This window comes from Choloepus didactylus, chromosome 12 (assembly GCF_015220235.1).
Source record: "Choloepus didactylus isolate mChoDid1 chromosome 12, mChoDid1.pri, whole genome shotgun sequence".
Taxonomy (NCBI): domain Eukaryota; kingdom Metazoa; phylum Chordata; class Mammalia; order Pilosa; family Megalonychidae; genus Choloepus; species Choloepus didactylus.
Genome location: NC_051318.1, coordinates 88,450,739 through 88,468,884, shown reverse-complemented (window position 1 = coordinate 88,468,884; position 18,146 = coordinate 88,450,739). Strand labels below are relative to the sequence as shown.

At 36.6% G+C, this 18,146-nt stretch overlaps 1 protein-coding gene across 5 annotated transcripts in view; it reads right to left on the bottom strand.

Annotated features, from left to right (window-relative positions):
* Positions 1-18,146, bottom strand: part of DGKH (diacylglycerol kinase eta) — a 260,817-nt gene that overhangs the window by 60,650 nt on the left and 182,021 nt on the right. For all 5 annotated transcript variants that reach the window (XM_037800613.1, XM_037800616.1, XM_037800614.1 and 2 more), the window contains 7 exons: positions 15,376-15,482; positions 14,583-14,708; positions 8,202-8,304; positions 6,921-7,080; positions 5,048-5,156; positions 4,777-4,916; positions 1,425-1,509 (listed from right to left, as the gene is read on the bottom strand). In XM_037800613.1, coding sequence (XP_037656541.1) covers positions 1,425-1,509; positions 4,777-4,916; positions 5,048-5,156; positions 6,921-7,080; positions 8,202-8,304; positions 14,583-14,708; positions 15,376-15,482 — 830 coding nt within the window. The remainder of the gene's footprint in view (positions 1-1,424; positions 1,510-4,776; positions 4,917-5,047; positions 5,157-6,920; positions 7,081-8,201; positions 8,305-14,582; positions 14,709-15,375; positions 15,483-18,146) is intronic.

Genomic DNA, 18,146 nt, shown 5'->3' with positions numbered 1-18,146 from the left:
TGGTGTCACATGGAGGGGTGCTCAGCCTTGCCCAGGTGCTTCAGAGCACTCAATTAACCTGCAATCTTAAGGTACCCTATTTCTTTGCTATGAAAATAAGTTTTAATAAGAAACCAAAATACACCTAAATGAGAGTTCCTTCATTTAGTTACACTTGTACCTCATATTTAGTGATCACTATATAAGTGATAAAAGTTAGCTATCTATCTTTTCAAAAAACATATGTTAGGAAATAGACATCACTGAAATAAGTAGAACCAAAGAATTTCTCTTTCTGTCTTCTTGAAGAGAAAATCAGGAACATTTACAGAAAATACTATCAAGAAAAAAAACACACAGTTTTAAAAAACATTATCAGATAAAATAATATTATAAATAAAAATGCTGCTGGGAATAAAACAGTATTCAATTTTTGAATAGTGATATCTTTGGGTAGCAGGACTATAAGTGATTTTTATTTTCTTTTTCATATAATTTCTTATCTTACAATTTTTTTTAGAATTAATTTTTGCTACTTTTGTATCAGGAAAAAAATGTTTAAAAATGCAATTAGCTTCTTTCAGGAATAGCCCCATGTTTCTAGTTATCATTCCTTTCCTCGGTTTTGACAAGATCACAATTTTCTTAACGACAAAACAAAGATTTCAATTGTAAAATAAACAGATGACTTTCCCTAGAGGGAAAAACATAAGCTATCATAGATCAAATGGTCTTAATGAGTCAGAGAATAACCCTTTGAAAATTAGGTTCTGTTTTAAATCTTTAAATGCTTTGAGGTATAATCGGAATCATGAATCTTTAAAAAAGACTAAAAAGTTAGTCACTTATGGTCTTTAGAAGGATGGAATGACACTGTCTTCATTTTATCTTGATCAACAGGTTTAACCTAGAACCCTAACCTGATGCACCCTCAAAAGAGCAAAGTGGAAAGAGAGAAAGGATATGATATTCTGGCCATGAGGACTGGTGAGTTTGGAGATGGTTAAGGTAGCTGGGCTAACACCTAATGATCAAACCAGTGCTCGTGGCTGATGAAGAGGATGACTGCATAAAGACTGAAAGGAAACACATCATCGGCTCCGTGTCCAAGCCCAGTGTATAAAGTGGAAGCAGGCAGGTAGAACATTCAGGCGGAACATTCGTGACCTCAGTCAATCTCACTACATTGCAGCCTCACTTCATGGATGAAGTAGCTGCGGCCCATGAAGGCGAGAGAAGATGCCCTGTGTGGATGGTCAGGAAGGACTCTGAACTCGAGCTTAAGTCTTCTTTTCTTTGGGAGCTAGGACTTGAAGTCATCCATCAGACCATACCCCAAACAATATAAATAACATTAAGTCACTTATCTTATGAGTAAGTTTTCTTTTTGTTTCAATATCTTGCTGCCCATTTCAAATGATAAATAGTGAAGGGTCAAGTCTTACATAAAATTCTTCATTTGCTTCTTGAGATCCCGGAAGTAGAGGGGCCTTTGGTGGCAACTTGAGTTCATACGTCATTATACTCCACCTGAAGGGAGAAAAATCTTTGGTCTAAAACTCCCTTAAAATATAAGAAAGTGATGTTCTCCTCTCATATACTCACATATATATTTATCAACTGTGCTCTCACTGTATCTTAAAGCAGCCCCGAATGGGAGGAGAGATGGAATTTTGGAACTCTTATAAAATGTTGAATTTATAATTTATGATTTCCACATCTCACCATGTCTCTGATGAGACTTCCAAACTTTTTAAGAGCATAACCCACAACAAGAAATGCACAATGTAACAACACTTCCTCTACCTCACTAGGCCCAATGTATTCTGACTATTTTTTTTCTATTCCATTTTTAAAATAATGCTTATTGTAATTTACTAACTAGATTATACAAGTTACTAATAGATCACAACCCAAAGTTTCTAAACAGTGTCCTAGATTAAATATATGAATGCTACCTATGGAAAAAAAATATCATTCTCCATATAACAACTTCTCTTCGAAAATCAGCTAATACACATATGAACTGAAAATTAGTTAACTAGCCCTTCTTAAGAGAGAAAGTAAGCACGGAACTAAGAGGAGAATATTAATAGAAATAATACTGATTGCAACAAATTTATTCCAATTAGCTGTAAATATTAATTTCAAACCAAATATTTGAATCATCTGGTGTTAGAGCAATCAACTCAGGATTAAGCCCAGTTTTCTACCTAAAATAATAATTTCAACATTTGGGAGGCACAACTGGGTTGTTACCATAAAGTAACAGGATGTGAAATAAAACTTTTACACAAAAAACAAAGCATAATAAAAGCAGTCCCACAATATATGGATTTTAAGAAAAGCACATCACAGCTGAAACCAGTAATAGAAGTAGAGGGAAATTCCATCAATATTTAAAGAAAACCTAATGTATCATTCAGGCTAATAAGTGTGCATAAAAAATCCAAATTCCCAGAAAATCTCCAAAAGACAAAGTGTACATGTTAGGATATGTAAACTGACATAACTACTATGCAAACTCATGACATGGAAATACTTTATGGAAATAGATATTTGAGCACAACAAGCCATTCGTTCATTCATTTGTTCATCCATGCAACAAATATTTATTGAACATCTCTAAGTGACAGACACTTGCCCAAGGTCTGGCGACAAAACGATTAAGCTTATTTTCTAGTGAAGAAAACAGATATAACCCAAGTAAAAGATAAAGTTTTCTAAATATTCAAACAGAGAAAACTATCACTGGAAACATAAATAGCAAGGTCCTATAACTGGAAATACTTCTCTGGTCAAACGACAGTCAAAGCAATCTACCCGTGTGTAAGCTCCTCGGACCTCCTTCCTTGTAGCTGAAGGAACGGGAGAAGGTGCCAGCACGCTTCAGGAAGGGATGTGTGTCGGTACCAGCTAAGCAGAGTGAGGGTCTAAACGGTAAGGGCCCTGTCTGGTGTGTGTGCTGAAGGGGAGAGAATGCACTGTTGGGGAAAGACCCTGAGAAATGGGATCTGGATTCTGGTTTAGAGTGCCAGGTCCATAACTTAGGAGCCATGTGGCTGTGACAATGTAAAAAACTCAGATGATAACATTAGCTGTTCCTAGGAGTGGAGTGACCATTAGATGAAATAAATGAAAGAGAGTAAAGAAAATAGAAGTGCTGGGCACACGAAAAAATCTTTGTTATTCTAGCTCCCATTGGCCTCCCCAAGCCTCAATTTTCGTCTTTGTAAAATAGCCATAATGATGCTTTTTCAAGCCATCCCAAAGTGTTGTTTGGAGGATCAAATACAAATAAATTAATACATATAAAAAAGCTTATATAATTTGGAATATTATTAAAAATTTTTCACCTGTTCTTTATAAACAACATTCTTTAATTGGTGAAGAAAATACAATAACAAAATATTTTCACGTTTGTAATAATGGTCTTAGATTATGGAATCCCCTTTGATTTTATTGTTTTCTTGTGTGTGTGTTTTTATTTGTTTTGCAGGTCTATATCTATATTGAGGAATTTCACCAGGGGACACTGTTTCTCTGCTGACCACGCTGGAGAAGTTAAACTTTGCCACATAGGAAAAGCACACGTTCTCAGGATAAAGGAAAGTATCTAGCAACCTTTTCCAGGATGCAGGGGTAGCGGTATTTAAATTTGCAGCAAAGAAAGCATTTAATCGCCCCTTGTTTTCCGGTAAGCACAGAATTGGACAGGTGTCTGGGAAATTACATAAGGCTCTTCTAAAGACTGCAGACTGAACTCATCTTCACGCTAGATTTTATACCTCTCTATGTCCAACGTACTGGAATATCCCTCTCATGCACAGTTTTAGATAAACATAGAGAAATTCTCTATTGCCCGGCTCTCTTTCTAAATACTCATTTTCAGCAAAAGAATCAACCATTACAACATTATCTAATGACAGGCAAGATTACAATTAATTGGATTAGAGCTCATTTTAGAGTAATTACATTTTAGCTTGGTGGCTCCCTGATGAGATTTGAGTTTATTTTTGGGCAGAGTTCCACAGATGGCTAATCCTATCAAAGTTGGGTTGATTCATGCTGGTTCAGATTTGCAATGAAATTTTGTGACATTTATCTTCCATGTATGAGTGGTGGTGGCAGCATGCCTGCTTACTGGGTCCTAACATCCCTATAGCCAAATTCTAAACAGCTCCTCTGTAACAGCTCCAGATTACATTTGTCATCATTTCTTTTTATCCATGGTGGGTGCAGAGAGGGAGAGAGCAGGTAAGTGATGTGGTCAAGGACAGCAGAAGGGACAGTAAGGTCCCTTCATTTGAAGCTTCTTCCCAATACGTCCCTGGGAAAGGATTATTTTTTTTTTTATTTAGTGCTTTGTTGGGTTGATTCATTCTTAATGTGTATAATTAGGAGGAGGAGGTACTCTAATAATTCTGAAGTTTATATGTATTTCTCAGCTTTTCTGAAACCACAGATGATGGGGGCATACCTATTTATTCATCAAAAAGCACCCCCCAAAATTAATTACTTTAGTTCTCTGACCTGAATAGGAATTAAGAATAATTAGTATCAACACAGCCTTCTAGCTTTAAAAATAATGGCTGCATTAGGCTAGTTTTCTCAGGTTTTGTTACAATTCATCCATTCAGACACCATTTATTGGGTGTCTGCTCTGTGCCAGGTTCTGTTCTAGACCCCAGGAAGTCTCTGCCTTCGTTGCAATGACAGTCAATGAAATGTAAATGAACAAAAAGTGCTTTCAGCATGCCACTTTCCATCGAGTTTTAGGAAGGATTTTGCTTGTACCTGTCCAGCATTTTGGTACTGGCTCGTTCCAGCTTCTCGAGGATCTGAGGAAGTTGGGTGTCGTCATCACAGGAACCTCCCCAGCCAAGCACCCGAGCGAGGTCATTTCCTGTGCCCAAAGGCAGTACACCCACCTGACACTGAAAGACAGCACAGAGGGGAGATGTCAGGCAGGGAGAAACGGGGACTGTTCAATTTCTGCAGTTCTCACGTAAGTAATCATGATGACAGGCATTTGTGTTAATTCGCAGTAAAAAGGATTAGCACTTGCCTTTTTGTTCAAGTTGAGCTTATCGATTTCTGACAAAACCCAACCTACACTGCCATCTCCTCCGCAAACAAGAATCCGGAAATTGTCAAAATTCTGAAATAATCTTAAGCTGAAAGTAAAAAGTATTTTACGTTAGCATAAATCAGTCTCAAACACTTGCCCGAATCTTCTGTGAATCTGCATTTATTGGTGTGTTTATGTTCAGATTAAATATAAGAATATCTACCAACATACTAACTATACTACAAATATAGAGTGCAAATTTTAATTCAAGATCATTCTTAATGTAAATAAGGAGAGGGAATTATAAGTATAAATGGAGATAAAATCGGGAAGAAAGGGGAATAAGAAATAAGAGAATAAATAAAAAAGAAGCCAAAACTAGGAAAGAGAACTAAAAGTAAATGATACAAGATGGTGAAAGTGGTGATTCCTCTTGTTCCATTATAAAGAAAAGTAATTTCCTTAAAAACAGCCTCTTACAAACCAGGGGTGGATGATTTGGGTGCTGAAGCTCTGAGCGGCACCCGCGACAGTCCCTCAGAGACCTTGCGATCCTATCACCTTTAGAATTCCCAACTCACTTTCTCCCCCTCCTGCTCTATTCTCTAGGGGCAATCCTTTCACTTCTATCTTCCTTCATCTCAATTTCAGACACATTCCACCTCTAAATATACCTTTGCAAACCTCAAGTATGGTGGAAAATCTAAAACAACATTACACAAACAGCCTCACCAAGTTTCACAGAGGGAGATCCCTGGAATCTTAGAGGACAGATATAGACAATAAATCTCAAGAATATATGCTAAGATAATGGAACCAAGTGGGATTACAAAATAGCTGCACTAGACAGGGAGACTAAGGCACCAAGGAATGAAGAGACACAGCATGTGAGGAGAAGCTGGATGGGGAAATGCTAGGATCCAAACAGAGGAAAGGAAGGCCCCGGTAAATAGGGAGAAGGTGGGTATCCATGACGACCAACACCCACATGGCCAGAGGGGTCTGGAGTGAAGGAAGAAAAAAGCAATCAAAGAGGAAGAAAGACCCTAAAGGGACAAAAGGAAAGGGAAGCACAAAAAGAGACTGAGGGAGACAAAGAGAGAAGACAGAGGAAAAGTGTCAACTTATAAAACAAAATGGCTTTTCAGGCATGGCTTCTCAAATTCCCCAATTCCAACTTCTATGATTAGGCTCCAAGGTACCAGTGGAATAAAAAGGGAAAAGCTGACTTGGCCAAGGTAAAGCACATTCACATATCACCTCTTCAAGATGACACATCACCTCTTTAAAGGAAGTCACACGCATACACTAAAAAAGTATTAAAAGTGCCTCAAGCCATATTTTCTCTCAATGAAAATAAATATTACGTAGTTAAAAAAAGTTTTTTTTTTCCAGATTTTAAATTATATGATATGCCAGAAAGCTGAAAAAGACAGCTGATGAAAGTACTTCTTTGGCATTTATGTGAGCTGAGTTGAAACCCTTGAGGACAAAATTGTCCTCGAGACCAGGAAATTACTTGATTATTTGTATTATGTGTACCCATACTAGCTTTCTGTGCAAATCATTTTCTAATGTTATTTTATATTTCTGCATTTACTGAAGTTCATCTTTCTAGAAGCTAAGCAAACTGATGGTATTCTTTGATGGAGAAAATATTCTAAAACATTTTCTAAACAAATTTCAGTATTCAGCACATAAGGAAATTAAACATCTAAAAGGTGGTATTAAAATTTATAATTATAAAAAGGGGCAGGGAAAATTAACAGATATTTAGATGAATCTACAATTTTCATGAGCTAAAAAGTACAACATATTTCATGCTTAGTGCTATATTTCATTCAAACAAGACTTATTAATAATCAATTACCCTAAACAAGGACCTCCATTCATTAAATCAAACACCTGAGCTGGATTTAGCAACTGTTTAAATCGACGAAGGAATTTTACTCCCTGATTATCTCCACTCTTAGAATTGACAAAAACCAACAGAGGACTAACACAGAATGAATACGTTGCTCTACAGAAACCTGTAAAAGAAAAAACACAGTAAAAAGAAAATCAATAGGTAAAGCTTTCTCTTTTTTAAACTATTAACAAAAATTCTGAGAAATGAAGATAAATTCATAAAACTAAGAATATTATTTATTACTTGAACAATAAGTTAAAATTTAGCACCCCAAAAGGAAATTGTTATTTACATACTAAGTAAATAGTACTTATCTTTGAAAATATGTACTATAATGAAAAATCCCACCAAAGATAAAAAAAGTATAAATCAAAGGTAATTCAAGATATACCACCTGCCTTAACTATACTTAATTATAGGGAAAGCCAATTACAGTTTATAAACCCACATCTGTTAAAGAATTTATATATTCAAATTTGATACCATAAGATATTATCACTGTTCCTCGATAAAGCCTGAGAAAATATTCTAAAATTTATAATAAAATAACAGAACCTAGATATATCAGGTCTTGAGTAGGGGAAGGGTTGAAAGAGGAGAAGTTACATAAATCATATCTTTCGAAACTTTCATCTATGATATCTATTGGCATAAATTGCATACAAAGTTTGAAAAGCATAGAACACTATATCAATGCAAATCATTAATAACAGTGTATGGTAAAAGCCTTTGGTAACATGATTTCCTTAGAAAGACGTTATTAGTAAGCTATCTCAATCCCAGTGTTGTAAATAAGTCACTAACCACTTAAAACTAAGATTCTGGGAAAAGTAAATGAGTTTATGGAAATATAAATCCCTGCATGGATTACAGAAAAACAGATTTAAGTAACAGTCAAGCTAATGGGCAGTTGAATAATGGAGGAAAAAACCACTTATAAAAATTAACCTTTTCTGATTGCATTTCAGTAAAGAATAATGATCTTATTTTATTTACTGAAATGAATGTAAAAATCCAAGTCTTATACACAGTAATCTCACCATGTTAATAGCTATATGGTACAGCTTCATTTTTAAAATTTCCTTTTAAAAATTAAATGTACTGTACAGCACTTTAAATAGAGCTATGACATAAAAACTGACCAGAATCATCAATTACAGTTCTATTTATTCCAGGAAAATAAGTGTACATATCAATATTACATATATCAGAAATATACATACTTACACTACTGCTACATACCATCAGAATCCGTGCTGTTCAGTGCAATTGGAGGTATTACAGACACTTTACATTGGTCAAGTGGACATATGGGATCGTATGAATCTTTGCAGGCAGTGTGCACCTAATAACAAACAAAAAACCTTCAAGTATCACAAAAACAAATTAATGTTTTGCTTTGTTATAAATTACATTTAAGGAACTGATCATTTAGAATCAACTGCATCACAAAATGTTCAGTAATAATAAATTAGTTTAACAGGACAATAGTCAATACTTCAAAGGAATGGACTAATTATCTTAGGGATGGGAATTTGATCTTGGTCTCTGCAGCCCATTTACCTGATGGTCTCAGGCCAGTTGTATTATTAGTAAATGTCTGGGGAAGGCAAGGAGAGAGGGAGAGCAGGGGATTGCAGAAGGAGGGAGGATGGGAGGGAAGGAAGGAGGAAGGAAGCTAACCAGTGAACCAGTGTGCCTCAATGTTATTCTCCATAAAATAAATGGATGACCTTGACCCTATACAGTTCTTATGGGATATAATAAAAATAAATAAAATCTATAACGTTTCTGCTCTCTCTGCAGTGGTCCCATAATTTTCTGTTTACACTTATTTACAGCATTTTCTCTATTATTACTATTATAAGTGACTCCATGCCAATTTTCTCAGCTAGACAGCTGACTCCATAAGGAAAACGAACAGGTCCTATAGAGGTACACTCCCAGGCTAATATCTCAGAACTCAAGGCGCATAGTAGATGTTTGTGAACACGCTGACTCTGTTGAAAGCAAAAGTTTCCAGGTCACTCAAGATACGATTGAGAACACAAATAGGGCTAGCTTATTACAAAACACGACCTAAGCAATTTAGAATACTTGCTATACTTTATCTAAAGAGCCTTTTAAACATTTAAATCAGTAAACACAAACCTTTCGTGACATATTTATTCAATATGGCTTTATTTAATTAGCGCTTTTGGAAAACTGGCATACTAATTCAACCTGCAATTATCTCAAACTTCTGGGAAAATAACTGAAATTTAATAGTGATTTGTGTTCTGCTGATGACCTAGTATTGGCAAGTTTCCCATTATGATTTACAATAATTAAAAATCTAAATGGACTTTAGAAAAACTGGCATGCCCAGACAGTTTTAAAAGAAATTTTTTAAAAATATGAGACTTGTGGAACAAAACAGAAAAATATAACAATATCAAATGAGGAAAGTATAATATAAAATTATCCTCACTATTTTTATAGAGAAGATAAAACTGTGTCCAGAGAGTGGATGATAGCTGAAAAAATTATGAGCTGACCCATTAGGGCTGTGAGACTGTGGGTGTTTTGTTTTTCTTGCTGTATGACTCTATATTAGGCGCTAGATATTCTGCTGGTAGAAACTCAATTTGACACACAAAATAATACATGGGGGTGGGGCAAGATGTTGGCATAGGGAGGTGTGGAATTTTGATTGCCCTCTAGGACAGCTAGTAAATAGGCAGGAACTGTCTGGAACAACTGTTTGGGGGACTTCCATGACCAGACACACATTGTACACCAATCTGGAATGGGATCCAGTGCAGAACTGTAAGTCAGTCTCCCAATCTGAGGGAGGCTGGCACCCCTCCACCATTAGCATGGCAGGCTGGTCTGGAATCACTTCACCACAGGAAAAAGAAGCAGTCTCTTCAAGGAACAGGGGAAGTAGCTCAACCAAGTTCCAACTGTGGCTTTAATTAATAAATTCAGACTGCTGAATACAAGCTCCAAGGACAGATAAACCCAGAGAAAGCAGGAAAGAAACCCAGAGCTCTCTCCATGGCAAAGAGGAGGTGGGATTCATGGGCGGCGGGAGTAACCAGAGGTGTTTGGAGTTAGCTGGGTGCAGAATACTAGAAAAGGGCTGTGCCCCAAGAAAAGAGGCACATAGAGCCAGGTACCAACTCTGGCCTTGACTGGCTAACCAAGAGGCTGGGGACTGGCTCTGAAAAGGATTTTTTTTTTTTTTTTTTACTTTTTAGCATAAAGAAAACAGCAGGCTTTCTCAGTTGTCAGCAATGCCCCAGGCAAAGATGGATTTAAGGAATATCTGAGAGAAGAAGTAACTAGTCAAGTGAAGGAAATAATTCCCTGAAGGGCATTTCTTCTCTAAGAAAAGGGGTGTGTGTAAGGCCCAGTACAAATAGTGGCTCTTGTTCAGAGAATTCAGGCCCCAGGGACTGGAAACAGAAATAGTTTAAGCCCATCCTCTGCCTCAGCCTCTGACTCAGTCATGTCCCTGCAGGGACAGGGTCTGCTGAGATTTAAAGGCACCATAACACTTTATACCCTTGGGGAGCTGTGGGCTGATGGGCGCCACCTGCTGGGCAGGATAGAAAAAACACAAAAACAAGAGGCTTCACAGGAAATACTGGCAACCTGCTGGGTCTCCTCCCCAGGAAAACTTGACACTGATTACACCCTCTTCTTGAGTTCTGGACCTGTCTTGTCTGGGAAAATCTGATTGGGGTTGATCCTATCTGGGGAGACCCTCCTCAACAACAGCAAAAACTTCCATATAGGCAGAGCAAGAATCAGAAAAACAAGAGCTGAAAAATTCCGATCAGTTAAACAGAAGCTATGCTACAGGTCTAGAATAAGTTGAACTGAATGTCAAAGAATAGAGAACAAAGCCAGCTAATGAGAAAAACCTAGGTAAAAGAGAGAAAACGACCTCCAGCATAAACAAATCAAGGAAATTAGATGCCAAGACACCAGCAAAAAATCATGAGTCACATCAAGAAGCACAAAGATATGGCTCAGTCAGAGGAACAAACTAACACTCCAAATGCAATACAGGAGTTGAAACAACTAATTAAAGGTGCTCAAAAAAACAAATCAACGAGGTGAAGGAAAAATGTGGCAAAGGAGATGAAGGATATAAAGAAGATATTGGATGACCATACGGAAGAACTTGAAAGCTTAAAAAAACAAATGGCAGAACTTATGGGAATGAGAGGCACAATAGAAGAGAAGAAAAAAACAATGGAGACATACAACAGCAGATTTGAAGAGGCAGAAGAGAGGATTAGTGAACTAGAGGACACAACATCTGAAATCCCACACACAAAAGAACAAATAGAGAAAAGAATGGAAAAATATGAACAGGGTCTCAAGGAACTGAATGACAACACAAAGCACACAAATATATGTGTTATGGGTGTCTCAGAAGGAGATGAGAAGGGAAAAGGGGCACAAAGAATAATGGAGAAAATAATCACAGAAAAATTCACAACTCTTATGAAAGACATAAAATTACAGATCCAAGAAGCACAGTGTACCCCCAACAGAATTGATCCAAATAGACCTACTACAAAACACTTACTAATCAGATTGTCAAATGTCAAAGACAAAGAGAGAATTTTGAAAGCAGCAAGAGAAAAGCAATCCATCACATACAAGGGAAATGCGATTAGACTACATGCAGATTTCTCAGCAGAATCCACGGAGGCAAGAAGGCAGTGCTATGACATATGTAAGAGACTGAAAGAGAAAAACTGCCAACCAAGAATTCTGTAGCCAGCAAAACTGTCCTTCAAAAATGAGGGAGACCACCTGGGTTATTACTGATATTTCTCAAAACATTGAGGACTACCTATTTAGTAGGCTCAGCCCTCGATCGGGGGGCTTTCTCTTATGAAGCTCATTACTGCAAAGGATAGGCTAAACTGACTTATAATTGTGCCTAAGAGTGTCCCTCAGAGAACCTCTCTGTTGCTCAGATGTGGCCCCTCTCTCTAGCTAACCCAACTCAGCAGGTAAATTCCTGCCCTCCCTTCTAAGTGGGACATGACTCCCAGCGGTGTAAATTCCCTCCGGCAACATAGGACCTGACTCTCGGGGATGAGCTTGGACATGGCATTGTGGGATTGAGAAAATCTTCTTGACCAAAAGGGGGAAGCGAAATGAAACAAAATAAAGTTTTAGTGACTGAGAGATTTTAAATGGAGTTGAGAGGTCACTCTAGAGGGTATTCTTATGTGCTATATAGATGTCTCATTTTAGTTTTTAGTGTGTTGGAATGGCTAGAGGGAAATACTTGAAGCTGTCAAACTGTAACCCAGTAGGTTTGATTCTTGAAGATGACTGTGTAACTATGGGGTCTACACGGTGTGACTGTGTGATTGTGAAAACCTTGTGGCTCACATTCCCTTTATCCAGTGTATGGACAGTGTAGAAAAATGGGAACCAAAATTAAATGAAAAGTAGGGTAGGATTGGGGGAATGGAATGTTTCAGGTGTTCTTTTTTACTTTTATTAATTTTTTTTTTTTTGGAGTAAGAAAATGTTCAAAAATTGATTCTGGTAATGAATGCACAACTGTATGATGGTATTGGGAACAACTGACTGTACAGTGTGGATGATTGTAGGGTATGTGAATATATCTCAATAAAACTGTATTTTTTTAAAAATGAGGGAAACAGATACTGAAAGAGTTTGTGAACACGAGACCAACTCTCCAAGAAATTCTAAAGGGAGCACTACAGGCAGATTGGAAAAGACAGGAAAGAGAGGTTTGGAGAAGAGTGTAGAAGATAATATACAAACAGATAAATGACTCTATAGGAAGTACAAAACTAAGAAAGAGGTAATAAGAGTGAAGGTGTCCCAGAAACCAGCATGTCTACCTTGCAAAGGGCACAACCACGACTAAGGTGATATTTGAATGTGGCAGTAGGAAAGAGGTAAAAGAGTTTCAGAAGGCTCTCCTCTCCCATCTGTAATTATATGGCTATTCTACTTGTGATATTTTAACAGTTGGTAGTAAACAGGGTGATAAAGTGAAAAATCTAAATAATTCCTATTGCTAAAGTTAGTAAAATTTAAAAACCAGTGATTAAATAAAACTAGAGACTTATTTATATTGATTAAGGTTAAGACACATATAAAACATTTCTAAAATAATTTATCACATACATGATCTGTTTTCTTTTTGAAAAATTAGAAGAGAAAAGCTGAAGCTGCAGAAGTAGCAAAATAGACTTCAGTAAGTGTTCAGATTAATAAAAATAGCTGTAAATACAAATATCAGTGGCTGCTTTCCCCTCCAAAAAAAAAAAGAAATCTTAGGTGGGATGAAGATTTAGTCTTGTGGACAGACAGCACTCCTTTAAAATAAAGTATGGCATAAGAGGGTTTTAAAGGTTCAGGTTACCATAAAACTTCAAAAAGAGATACTTCTTACAGTCTATATATTAAGTTGGATAAGAGAAATAAAAAGTAACATGTATGGCCAATAAGAGGCAAGTGTGAAGAATAACATAAATGTATGAGGACACGTAGAATCACATTTGATTTAAAATTTTGAAGTACAGATTACCTTTCAGGCCTGACTAAAAAGTTGTAGGACTTGTAGGCATAAGTTAGACCCTTTGCGACTGGCTCACTGCTATGCTGTGTGTGCTTTTCACCTCATCCTTGTACAAGCAAGGAAGCTTAAAAGTATTTAAAATAATGTGCATGATCTACTGAACTCAGCATTCATCTGTCTGAGAGCTGTCAGAGAACGTATACACGGTTGTAGCAAAATTACATTAAAATGTCAACCACATTACTCTTATGCATTATATAGATATCCCTTTTTAGTTTTTAGTATACTGGAATACTTAGAAGGAAACATCTGAAACTGTTGCACTGCAACCCAGTAGCCTTTATTCATGAAGACCATTACATAACTATTTAGCTTACACTGTGTGACCATGTGATTGTGAAAATTTTGTGGCTCCCACTCCCTTTGTACAGTCTGTGGACAGAGAATTGAAAAAAAGATGCCAAAAGCAAATGAAAAATAGGGAGAGATGGGGGTATGGGATGTTTCGGGTGTTCTTTTTTACTTTAACTTTTATTCTTACTTTTTTGTATGTGGCAATGAAAATGTTCAAAAATTGTGCACAACCATATAATTGTACTGTGAACAATTGGTTGTATACTGGATGATTGTATGGTATGTGAATATATCTCAATAAAATTGAATTAAAAAAACTAAAAAAAAAAAAATGTCAACCACAATTTGGTGGTGCACAAGAGAAGGGTTTTCTGTGTGCAACCGGCAGTAAAACAGGCTCGAAAATAGCAAACCGCTGAGTGTGACTGACTCATAATGAAAACGATAAAAGTGTGGGAAAGAGTTCCTCACGTAAAAGAAAAGTTGTAACAAGAGTCAGTATTATAAAAAGGGAATTTGAAAAGGCGACAAGACAGGAGGGGATATACCTTTAAAAGAGACAGACGTTACAAGCGGAGGAGTAACAGTGCGTTACCAGGCTCTGCTGGGCCAAAATTCTTTGTTGTGCCTCTAAACCTCGTATAGGAGAAGTTATGAAAAGCAAATTCAAACCAATAAAATAATTATAAAGTCTTTACCATTGTTTTACACCAAAGGCATCTCCAATCCTGCAGGCGTAGAACACTGCCGCACGTTTTGTCGCAGACGGCACATTTGGCGCTCACAGGCAGGTTACCTTCGAGCCACTGGTGAGGCATGGCTACCTGGGGGGCAGGTGGGAAGGGCAGTCAAATGGGGGCCTGGGGAGGACATCACTGTTATCCTGGTGAAGACGGCTAATGATCTCCTACTCCACGGAACCCGTTATATATATGTGTCATGGCATTCATTCATTTCCCATGTATTTATTGGGCATCAATTAAGCCCTGAGTACCATAAAGATACAAAGAAAACTAAGACTCAATCCCTGCCCTTCAGGATTCATGGCCTACCCAAGGAGAAAGGCAGGTAAAGGGATTATCATGAAGTGACCATTAGGTGCTATCACAGTTTCACAGAAGGGGTGCTACAAAGGCAAGATCTTGAAGGTGGAGGGCTCTATTGACCGTATAAGTCCCAAATTCTGAGGTGCACACATCTGAGCTAAGCCTTAAGAATTTCCTAGGGTTTGTCAGGTAAGTGTTTACAGCATCAGCCCATCATGACTGCCATCCCTCAGCCCTATTCATAGCAGGATTCCCTCAAAATTTAAAAGCTAAAGAAAGATAGAAAGTATTGAATTAAAATTAAATCTCATAATTAACCAAAACCTTTCATTTAACCCTAATAATAAACACTTCGACTTAACTTCACACCTTTCAAACGTTTTCCCCAAGAGAAGAAAATAGAGGAGTGCTGGGAAGATTTATCAGAGATGGAAGAGAGACTTACGCCGTCTTCATTCTCTATAATGTCCTTCCCGATGGAGGACAGAGTAGTCCATTTGCAGTTGTTTGTTGCCCTCACTGCACACCTCTTGTGAGCCTTGAATTTACACACTAAAGAAAGAAAAAAAATCATATCAACTATTTAAAAGTGTACAAACACCAATGATTAAAGGAAATCAAATCATGAGGTTCATTTTAAAGGGGGTGAGGGGATACAAGGACAACAAATACACATATAGTTTAAATTACTCTGAACAACAGTAATAGTATTCTATGAAACAATTATGCCTATACGTTTATGAAGCACTTTCCTCAAGTTAGAGATTGATATTTAGAGAGATTACGCTCACTCATAAAAGAGGCACAGAAAGGAAATTAAATAGAAAAGAATTAGCTCTTGGGAAGATGGGAGTTAACACAAAAACAGAAGAAAATAAAATTCGGAAACATAGGAGTGCTGGTGACATCCGCTTTCTTAATCTGGGTGCTAATTACATGACTGTGCCTAATTAGTGAAAATCATCACTTGAAATATTTACACTTTTCTTCATGTGTAACATGCTTACAAATATCAGTAAGATACACTACAAGATAATACAAAGGAGTTTTAAAGGCAAGAATGTGCAGAAAATATCCAAGCATCATGGGACAAAGGTTGACGAGGGTCATAAACATAGTGCTATCTTTTAAATGTATTAAGTTGGGACAACTATATTATAATGTAGAAGGAAGAACTAATGAAGCAATGTTCCTGCTGTACACATCACTAATTCTCCCCAGACATATTACCAAAAAGGAGCCTATGACATCGTGGGATTGAGAATACCTTCTTGACCAAAAGGGGAAGCGAGATGAAACGAAGTGAAGCTTCAGTGGCTGAGAGATTTCAAATGGAGTCAAGAGGTCACTCTGGTGGGCATTCTTACGTTATATAGATAACCTCTTTAGGTTTTAATGTATTGGAATAGATGGAAGTAAATACCTAAAACTATCAAACTCAAACCCAGTGGCCTTGACTCTTGAAGATGATTGTATTAACAATGTAGCTTACAAGGGGTGACAGTGTGATTGTGAAAACCTTGTGGATTGCACTCCCTTTATCCAGTGTATGGATGGATGAGTAGAAAAATGGGGACAAAACCTAAAGGAAAAATAGGGTGGGATGGGGGGGATGATTTGGGTGTTTTTTTTTACTTTTATTTTTTATTCTTATTCTGATTCTGATTCTTTCTGGTATAAGGAAAATGTTTAAAAATAGATTGGGGTGATAAATGCATAACTATACATGGTACTGTGAACAGTTGATTGTATATCATGGATGAGTGTATGTATGTGAATATATCTCAATAAAACTGAATTTAATTAAAAAAAAAAAAAGGAGCCCATGAAAAGGAAATGAGAGGAAAGAGAACCAGAAAAGCAACAGTATATATATATATAAAACACAAATAAACCCAAGATCATTTGAAAAATTAACCATGTTTATGAATATCAGAACCTGACTACTACCAAACACATTTATCCTTCTAAGGACACATTATCCAAATACTAGGGGATACCCCAGCTTCTTACTTTTCAGATGACAGCTTTAAAGTAGAGATCATTTAGTGGAAACACAAAGTAACTTACTGAGTTATAAATGTAGGGCAGCTCCTTTTCCCATGCTCTTTTGAGTTTCTAACAGTTTAGTGTTAACACATTTGGAATGACAGTTTACTTTATCACTCTCTTAAAGTACCTTAATTTGATGTAATATGAAAAAGAAAGTGCCAGGTAATATAACCAGATGCCTAATGCCAAATATTCAAAATGAGTCAGGTATCATGAGTAGTCGATAGATAAATGGCCACAGACAGAGGTGGTTCTTCTTTGAAAAGTGTACCTCTACAAACACTAAATGCTTTGCTTACCTCTTCTTTTCTGTGCTTTGACAATTTCCTGGAAATCATACTTATTTTGTTTAAAAGATTGTGAGGCTTCAACAGACTTAATACAGAAAACAAGAATATTTTCAGTTGAATTTTGTTGCTGATAAACAACTGTGAAAAAACAGCACCAATGGAAGCAAGCTGAGCTGGGAAAAAAAGAATTTTAGCATGATCTGATCCCTTTTGCACCAACACAAGTGACTATTTGTAAAATATGGTTGGTTGGTGTCTCTAGGTCTCTCAGCTATTATGATATTTCTCAAAAGTCTAGTCCTAAAACAAGGCACATCAGAATCCTCATGGTGCGTTTTAAGTACAAATAAGTACTTTATATTAGCTATCAATAACTGTTTACTAAAGAGCAAAGAGAGAAGTAAAAGGGCAACAGGTTATAATTCCCAGGTTCCTTGAAAATTTTGCCATTAAAAATCAAACTTCAGTAATAAAAATTAAAATCATACTTCGGTAATAATAAGGTGTTTCATGCAGTGAGCCCTGAGTATGATAAAGTTGCTTAATACAAAATAAATGACAATAATAACCCACACCAGACTGAAATTATGATCACTAAAGAATGGAAATGATTAAGGACATATTAATTTTGTTAGAAATGTCAATTATACAGACTTATTCAAACAAGTAATTCTGAAATAAAGCACTTTCCATAATTGTAAAACCACAATTAAAAAACCATAAAACTTAAAAAATGCACTGACGTGACAAAATTATGCTACTTTATTGCAATACTCGGTATCTGAGTATTTGCATCTGTTATAACTTAAAATATCTTATATCCTATGCACTTCGTTACATTAAGCCAGCAGTTTATTCACATTTTGGGAGGGTT